Here is a 9,907-nt window from a genome sequence, read left to right as displayed (position 1 = left end):
AAGGTCATAAAAAATGTATACTGTTAACATGCACTAATGCATCTTGATTAAGAGTAACGAAATTATCTTACTTTTGTGTTTTTCCTCTGCTAAACATACGAGTTTTGATGTCTCATGCGACTGTCTTTATATCTCTGGTTAATATTAATACTAATAACATATTGCTTGAAACATTGATTCTTTTACAAAAGCTGAATGTTGCAGCAATTTTTTTACACTTCAACCGCATTTCATGACCAACATTTTTACTTTGTATCATAAATTTAAGGCCCGGTTCAAACGTCGCATTTTACATGCGCCGAATCAAATCTGAGTTTTAGTCGACTAAAATAGTTTTATGCGTAGTTTGATTCAGACGTCGAATTTAATAGTCGCATTTATTATAGTTATGCTTCCACTTTTTCATGTTTATTCATTTTCTTGTACTAATTTCCTAAAATGGCGGACAGGAAAATGTTGAGTTTGTGCATTTCAAATATGATTCGTGTTAATAGGAGAAGGCGAATATTGATGCATGTTGCAGCAAATAAAGTATTAGAAAGGAGACGGCGGCTTCTGCAAATTTTCCATATTTTGCTACTGTTAATTGGTCAAAAATATGCCTTCATACGTAGCCCTCTTTATCGATCTTGTCGAAGACATGATAGAAATTCCGGCTGGTGGAAGAAAGTTTGGAGTGTTTATTCTGATTTTCGTTTCAAAAAAACATTTCGTGTATCTCGAGGAACCTTTCTTTTTATTTTAAGTCGTATTCGACCTATACTTCAAAAGCAAACTGTCACAGAGGAACCCATTTCTCCGGAGGAGAGACTTGGTATATGCCTTTACAGATTGGGACGAGGAGATTACTTTTACACCATCGCTGAGATGTCAGGAAGAGGAGTATCAACGGTGAGCACCATTGTGCAGCAGGTATGTCAACTTCTCGTTGAATACTTATGGCATGAAACAGTTTCAAAAAACATGCCGAAATGTCAGACTGATTTCGAGAAAAAAATCGTGGACATGGAAGAATTATGGCAATTTCCCTGTAGCTGGGCTGCTTTGGATGGTTGTCATGTTCCTATGAAATGCCCCCCCGGTGGTCTTCAAGCGTGCAAAGAATATCATAACTACAAGAATTTTTATTCCATTGTTTTAATGGCCTTGGTTGATTCTAACTACCAATTTGTGTGGGGTAGCTGCGGTTTTCCTGGGAATTCCCATGATGCTATCATCTTCCAGTCTACAAACTTGTGGAATTCAATTCAAGAAGGCATGATACCAAGCATGCACAAACATGTTGACAAAGTTGAAATACCACCATTAATATTGGCTGACTCAGCCTTTCCACTTCGTAACTGGTTAATGAAACCGTACTCAAATGCTGTACTTAGTCCCATACAAAAATACTTCAACTACAGACTAAGTAGAGCACGAATGGTAACTGAATGTGCTTTTGGGCAACTGAAAGGGCGATGGCGAGTGCTCTTAAGGAAAAATGAAGGCAACATGGACCATGTTCGCATTTCGGTTCTTGCATGCATGGTTCTTCACAATATTTGTATCATGCGAGGAGATACAATTTCTAAAAAGCTGGACCTGACATTTAACCCTGACAACAACGAGAGAAGAGACAGAGAAGAAGTACGAAAACTGTTGCAAATGAGAAAATGTCAAAAAACCCCAGATGTTTCAAAAGAAGCGAAAAAAATTAGAAATGCACTATCTGGTAAATTGTGGACAGAAAAGGAAACTGGGAAAGTTTGTTGACTTAATACTGAAGCAGTATGTTTCATGAGTGGAAAACTTTCACAAATTGGTTAACTTTATTACCTTATTAAAGTGTTTTGTATGCTTGTATGTTATATATTATTTGATGTTAATGTTAGTTAATGAGATGACACAATTAGTGTCCTGTTGGATATTAATAAACAAGACAACTTGATGTGTAGTAGTGATTTGAGCTATTGTATCTTTTCACAACCTACATATTTTGTTTTACAAGCATTTTATGTATTATCCAAGACTAATGCATTTATGACAATAAAAGATACAATGCTTTTATAAACCTGTTTCACTATTAATAATTTTTAAATACCAATACCATACAAACTGCAATTGACAAACAAAAAACTAAAATATCTTTGACACTAGAATAGAAATGGCATTGATATAATGCAACATAACTGAATGAAAAACTCAACAAAATTAACTGTATAATAGTTCAAAGTATTTGGTGTTCCTTATGAAGCTCTTCAACTAAAATGCCATTGCCATATACAAAAGTATACAACAAACTACAAATAATCTGAACTGATGAAAGTCTCAATGCTAATCAACTTTGTCTAAACCATTTTTTAAGCAATGAGTAATAGTTATATAATTATAATTTCTCATATATCTTTCTATCATAATAACCTTGAGCTGATGTACATGGTGTGAAACTTGATTGTGTGAAAGATGCAACTGGTTGCAGAGGAAATCCTTGTTGACTAAATGTGTTTGAATCATATGTGCCATGGTACTGGCTGTAGTTTGCAACCATTTGTCCATTGTCAAAACTGTGTATATTACCAGAGAGATTTGATTTGCTTGACTGCTGTTGGCAATTATCACCACATGTGTTCAACAGCTGAATCAGTTTCAATTCATGTTCCCGTGATTTGTCCATCTCTTCTCGCAAGAAGTTAAGCATTTCTTTTGATGAATCATTGCGTATGGTTTCTTTAATGAGTCCTACTACTTCCACCACAGCATCCTCAAGCTTCTGCTTTGTATTGCATCTTTTCGTTTTTTTAATAGGAACAAAAAGCCTACCATCATCTTTTTCTTCCAAAGATCTTAACGTTTCATCATCATCTAAAGCTTCAGAATTAGATGGACTTGGCGATGCTCCAAAAGTATCTGGCTCTATGGCCAGACCTGGATTACAAGAATCTCTGGTCTTTACTACAGGATACAATGCTTTAAACCAGTCCCCAAGACCACGACTCTTTGAAAACGTTTGATTCCAGATGCATTTTTAATTGTAAAGCATGCTTACAGTCACTAACACATTTCTTGAATTTTGTACGTAACTGCTTTAAACTGAACTTAAACTCGCTACCTCTTGCTAAAGCTCTCTTTTTTCAGTTCTCTTAAAATTTCCCCATAAATCTCACTATTTCGTTGGCACTTTGTATTTGTGAATATAAGTTTTCTTTTGTAATAATCACTGTTCACAACGATGTCAATTAAATCATTTACATCATCAGGGTTCCAAGTAGACTTACGGCCAGATCTCTTTTTTCTCTTTTCATCAATTTCTTTCAAATCACTATCGTCATTTGACTGATCAAGTATATCATGTTCAAACTCATCATATTCCACACTAAAAAGAAACAAAGTTAAATTAAATTTAACATGATTTACTCATTCAATTTTTTGTAATTAATCAAAATTTCAAACTATCGACCATGCAAAGAACAGATAATAAATAAAAATGCTCAATGATACTATAAAATACCATAGCATATTTACATACCATAAATGGATTTCATACTTCATAACTTACATACATACCTTTCAGTTGGACCCATAACTTCGCCTTCGGTGCTCTCACAAGAGGACAGTCCAAACGAACGTATGCTCGCCCGAGAAGATGAACTCCTACCACTTTCTTGATCGACTTCCTCACCCCTAATCTTTTCATGAAAACATGCATCGCAACGAGAAACCGCTCGTCCTGCTTTCCAACCAACACTCTCTTCGTCGTCTTCAAAAATAGAGCACCTTGCACATATAAATTTTTTGCACTTTAAACAAGTGTATTTTGTTAAACTTGTGCAAGAAATACAAGGGCCATTAGCATCACTCGCTGCCGCCATTTTTTTATAACTTTGCGCATGGCATTTAGCATGGAAATAATTGATTTTTGCTTAGAAATATTTTAAAATAAATTATGCATTAAATTCGGCTCATGTAAAATGCGACGTTTGAATCAACGTCGAATTTTCGTCGCATATTCGACTAACTCAGTCGAATATGCGACTAAAGTCGCATTAAATTAAAATCCGTCGAATTTAATTGATTCAAACGTCGCATTTTACATGCACATAATTCTTGCATTTGATTCGGCGCATGTAAAATGCGACGTTTGAACCGGGCCTAATTGAAGTGTAAATAAACTAAATATGGAAATTTGTAAATGAAAATTGTCCTTCTCAATACTTTAGTTGAAATGTTGCTTCGGATTCTCTTATGAAGAATAATTTCTGCGAGAGTTTGTTTTTTTATAATATTTCTGAAAGTTTTGAAAGTTTTGATTTTTTCGTTGTTGTGCCTTTCATGAATGCGCTTTTCGAACACATAATCTCATTTATTAACTTGAAAGGGAAAGACGAGTTTAATGAGAAAACTTTGATATGTTTGATAATTTGTTCTTATATTTGTATAGATTCTTTCTCTGGAGACTCCGATGTTTTGGCAATATTTTTGCGATAATAGGCTTAGGTAAAGTTTTCCATGGTTGTTTCTTTTTCATATAAGATTATTCACAGCCAAACAGAATTATGTGTTTAGTGTTATGTCAACCATATGAGTTATTTGATATTGGAATCCTTAATTTCTTCCTCAAGAAGTTATTAGTATAAATATAATGACGTTCCTCAAATCACTATTTTTTATAACTGTCTTTTTTACTTTCCTACGAATACCTCTTGTAGTTTTTGTTTTGTTGAATTTAAATAATTTACTGCCTGTTGCTTGGTTATAAACTGGCATTAACAAGGCACATATTATAAAACTGTTTTTTGACTTTATAGACTATCGTCGAAGAAATGGTTTTTGAGAAGTCTTTTGGTCTTTAAGTAGCGTTTATTATTACAGTTATAATGCTTGCGTGATTAGAGTGTAACTTTATGTAGCTATCTTAAAATAAATGACATTTGAAGTAAACTGGCATTAAAATTCTAGAATCGTTGCAGATATTTATGGAGAGTTTTATCGTTTATAATATTCACTTTTACTCATTGCTAGTTATTTTGAAACAATGCACATCTCAAATTAAAATCTTCTACCTTTGAAAAATATTTTTAAACAGGTAAACAAGAGTGTGGAATGTCCAGCAACTTAAAAATATAACACAAAATTAATATAACAACACAGTTTTAAGTAATATTTTGGTTAATACAACAAAACAGCGTTTGGTTATATTATATTTGCGTATCATAACAGTTACCTAGACAACGAAATTTACAGTAGTACGATTTCACATGTTGCAATATATTATGTATGTAAGTAATATTTTATTTTACGTGTCATTAGTGACACTGACGCGTGAAGCAACCATTGAGTTCTATAATAACTGGAGCGGCTATCTCAAGCGCGGCCTTGGATATCTGATGACGCCAAAAAAATGGCGGATTTCGTCCGTTGCCGCTGAGATTTACCGAAATTGACCGCTTTTCCGAAAATTTCACAATTTCCCACTCCCTCCTAAGGAAAGAGTGAGGAAAATGTATGTGTGTATTTGGGATTCGGCAAGCAATTTTTTGATGAAAATCAAGGTAAAAACCTTAAATTCATAACAGCAAGTCAACTGTGTTGTCAGTTATGTGCTTCTACGAGGATGCATTTATAACTATCGACGAAAGAGCTATATGTCGGCTACACATGTATGAATGCAGATGTGCGTCGTTTTTTTACCAGCGTCAAACTTGTTTGATCGATTAAACTCTTTAGTCTATACAAAAAAGTATATCACAGTTCATCTCCACGGCTCACGAGAGAGAAGTTAGCTTATTTGTTATCATTGCTATTTTGCTTCTTTTCATGATGCAATGGGCAATGGCTGTTTTCGCCACAATTGTTGGATTTTTACTTGTTTCTTTAAAAAAGTAAATATTAAATCTCTGGATATTTACGGATTTTCTGTAATTGAATTTCATATTAAATTTTAAAAAAGACTCAAGTCTGCATAGGTTTGGTAAATGAAAACAAACAATATTGTATAGAAATTACTTTAAGTAACCTTTTTGTGATGTTCTGAAGTGCAACTGCATCAAATACTTGTAAAGTTGTAGCACATTTTGATTTTGTTGTATTGATATATGAATTGGGCAAAATGCAAATAATCATCAATGCTTCCAATGGTGTTTATAATTCATTTGTAGTTTTAATACTTCTACCCTTCTTTTTCACTTTGTTTTGTTTTTCCTATATTTGCAATAGAAGTGCACTATAATTTGAATGATTAACACAGTTTTCACCTCAATAATAAATTTCATAAGCAGTTGGTAGTGCATTTTGTTGTCTGAGTATCCACATCTGGTGTTTTGTTCATACAAGAATGATGAAGTGCAAGTAGATATGTCATAGCAAGGCAATAAAACCAAATGAATTACATACCTATAGTGTACTTTTATGCTAGAAGCTTAAAAGCTTTTTAGAAATTAGAAAGTTATTGGATTATATTAACCATATGTCATCAATCTCATGAAAAGAAATAAGAAGCAAAAAATTTGTAGGAAAGCTTTGAAGTGAAAAACTTTTCTTTAAAAAAGTAGCAATAATGCATATGATAAATCTCCATTCTGTACTTTACTAGGTAAATAAGCTCAAACTGTTTCTTAAAGCAAAAACTGTTATAAGGAAGAAATATACAGTACAGTAACTTTAAAAGTTTCATCACTGAATATTTAATGCTTCAGTGTAGTGCATTAGATATTAGTAACATTTATACAACACTCAACTAAAATATTTTGATAAAGATTTGACATTATTTAAACATTAAGTTATATAAAACCCAATGGCTTATACAGTTTGATGCTTCACATCTGCATCAAGTCATCAATCTCAGTACAAATGTTTAAATAGACACAAACTTTATGGCTTTCCCATTTTATATCTTTGTGAATTGACAATTCATTAAGCATCAAAACACACACAACCTTGCCATCTTTCTTTGGTTCATGAACAAAAAAAGCATTCAAGGCATTCAAAGCATTCAAGGCATCCTTAGTGAATCCATTGTCTCCATCCATAGAATTTGACCATGATCAAATTAAATAACTCTGGATAGGGCAGACAATAAATCAATTATCTTTACAGCATTATCATTTTTTTAAGACTCTGCCTGGTCAATGACATCTTCCAGTCATCTTTACTCCTTGGTCTTCCCTGCATGTTGTCAGCAAATAGAACATAACAAGCTCTGTTCCAAATCATGGGTACTCTTGGGGCTGATTATTTCGTTTTGATACTTACTCATGTGTGCAGGGTCTTTTTTGCTTTATAAAATTCTGCATACTTTTCTGTCATTTGTTAATGCATGAAGTCGTAAATTTACCCATCTATTTGCAAAATAGTTTCCCTAAACAAAAACAGGAAAACATCAGTATATTTGGCGTTCAAGTCAGTCTTAAAAAATACGATCTTTAATATGTATTTTTATGGCTTTTCAAGTGCATGTATAAATGCTTTTCAGTTTTCAATCGTTGACGGACTAAAAAACCAAGCAACTATCTCACCTGTGAGAAGCGATATGTTCCTTTTTGTGGAAACTACGACATCCAACAATTGAACGATTGAAGTGTTGGCATTATAAAAGAAATGCCAAAAAAGAATCGTCACAGAATATGGAACTAACGATATCCATATTCTGTGATATCGTGTTTGTTTTTGAAAAATTCTTTATAATTTACTATAGACACCAGGGGGAGGTCGAGAATATTATTTTTCTGCAAAGCGATCATTTCAGCGGAAATACGTCCATTGGCCGCCATTTTTTTGGCGACCTCGCCCCAGTAAAGTTAGCCGCTCCAGTTATTATAGAACTCAATGGAAACAACCCAAAAATATTTCCATTGGTTCAAGGACTTTGTATCAGTCACGCGTGACTTGTGCAACCTCGTGACAATATGGGAAGATCCGAGTTTTGAGCTCGGGCTTACCTTCCACAGCAAGTAAAAAATTTTGAAAGAGGAAAATACCGTTAAAACTTATCCGGCCAGGTTTGCTTTATTATTTGTTTGGACATCAATAGGATATTTATTTCCTACAAAAAAGTGGGTGAGGCTCAACAACAAACTAGGGGTATGAGCATGAGCAGCTACTCTACCAAATTTCTATTTATAAAAAGACAATAAAAAAACATTTAACTGCTTTATAAAATATAGCTTTCAAATAAACAAACAACAACACTATAATGACGAGTGAAATTATGTTAAAACGTCACTTTAGTTAAAAACAAGTAATAATATGCTGGAACCAAAGAATAGGCCATAGGCCAAATCACAAAAGTCGTCTAGAAATTACACCAGCATTCATCCAATGACGAACCAGCTGAATTTTAAAACATAGGTAATTTATATTATGTTATGATTTCCTGAAGGTATGTCAAATCTGAAAGTTGCATATTAAGGAGAAGATGAGCAATGTGTACTGCGGTTGTTGACCAGTGATGCCGACATCTTGAAACAAAAAATTGCTACGCCTGCACATAGCCTCGGAAATATAACACAAGAAATAAATTATCAGCTAAAGACGAAATGTGAAGTACACCAGCTTCAAATTTTCATCACAGAGAAAAACATGAGAAATCTATGTAAGACTGCTTATAAAACACGGTGAGATAGCTCTTTTAATCTACAAGTGGCATTTATGTTGTTGCTAACATAGACCCTAAAACTTGACATCATACTGTTATTGTCACAAAGATGAACAAAAACATTTCATTAAGTTGTTCGTATGTGGTCTCTTTTTGTTTGCCTTGAGAACATGCTGTTCCACAGCGAGTGAATATTTTCCTTGACAAGCATACTAACAGAACTGTAGCGGGCAGCAGAGGTTAATATAACAGTTATGGACAAGTTGAATTTCCTTACCGTGGGTCAAATTTAACACCCAAGTTATTAAGCCCAAGCTACGGGACTAAGGATTTTTACTCTGCGACAGTATTTTACATTATAGCAATACAAAAACGTGTACTAGTCAGTGGAATTATCTCAATATCACTAGATGTAAAAAAACACTTAGAAGAGAAGGCCAATCATTTGAGTTCAAAGTGGCGAAATAATGATAATGATAAAGAAATAAAACAGGCCCATATGCTGCGGAGCCAGAGCAGAAAAATATGAACAAGACGCATGCACTCACTACTCCGGCGTTGGGTCATCTATCGCAAACATTACTCTCAAACAATATAGTTACATGAGGAAATTATGTAGTAAATGTACATGATGAAAGACTATCCACGCTATGCGCATAAAGAAACTCATTAGCCACACGCATTGGGTGACAAACACTGAAAACACGTACAAAATTAAAAATATTGATTAAAAAGCAGTGGGTCATTTCTCAAACCTGCCATCATCAAGCGGTAAACAAACAAAATTGTAATTGATTTACCATAGCTGTTTCTACCATTTTTATCAATATTTAAAATAGCAAATATAAATCCAGTACATGGCTTCAAAAGCCAAAAATATACGGATTTTTTGTTTTGTAAGGTTGTAAAGAAAATTATAACGAAAAATATTATGTAAGCATCTCAAACGCGAAGCATATTTTAATGATTACTGAAAACTGTAGGAAAATCCAATCATAAAGTAATACTGTTACATGCTCTATAAAATTTCACAATCATAGCAGAAAATTTTTGTTTTTTTCTATTTCGGTTCATAAATCTGGCCTTCAAATATTTAATCTGTTCCCCAAAACGTCTTCAATTTTATACATGCATACGATCTTGGCGAGTAGCTACATGATGTATTATACATATATATTTTTTCGTCAAGCATCTGCAGCTTTAGTTTTCTTTTCTAGGTTTAGTTACATCAAGGTCCAAGGATAATTTTTTTCACATACATTCCAGCTTCTGAAAAGAACTCAAGTAACTTTTTGGTACACGACATTGCTTGATTGTAGAACTACATCTCTCATGAAC

The 9,907-nt window shown here is 33.6% G+C and overlaps 1 protein-coding gene and 1 pseudogene across 1 annotated transcript; one reads left to right on the top strand and one right to left on the bottom strand.

Moving 5' to 3' along the window:
- Positions 1 to 291: 291 nt before the first annotated feature.
- LOC124440673 (protein ALP1-like) lies at positions 292 to 1,905 on the top strand. The gene has a single exon (XM_046991084.1). It carries the CDS (start codon positions 439 to 441, stop codon positions 1,750 to 1,752), a length of 1,314 nt encoding a protein of 437 aa, XP_046847040.1. The 5' UTR covers positions 292 to 438; the 3' UTR covers positions 1,753 to 1,905.
- Positions 1,906 to 2,365: 460 nt separating this feature from the next.
- LOC124440428 lies at positions 2,366 to 3,848 on the bottom strand (annotated as a pseudogene).
- Between the last annotated feature and the right edge of the window lie 6,059 nt (positions 3,849 to 9,907).

The sequence above is a fragment of the Xenia sp. Carnegie-2017 genome, unplaced genomic scaffold (genome assembly GCF_021976095.1).
Source record: "Xenia sp. Carnegie-2017 unplaced genomic scaffold, XeniaSp_v1 HiC_scaffold_2, whole genome shotgun sequence".
Lineage (NCBI taxonomy): Eukaryota > Metazoa > Cnidaria > Anthozoa > Malacalcyonacea > Xeniidae > Xenia > Xenia sp. Carnegie-2017.
The sequence above is the reverse complement of the archived record's forward strand: the minus strand, read 5'-3'. Positions and strand labels throughout refer to the sequence as shown.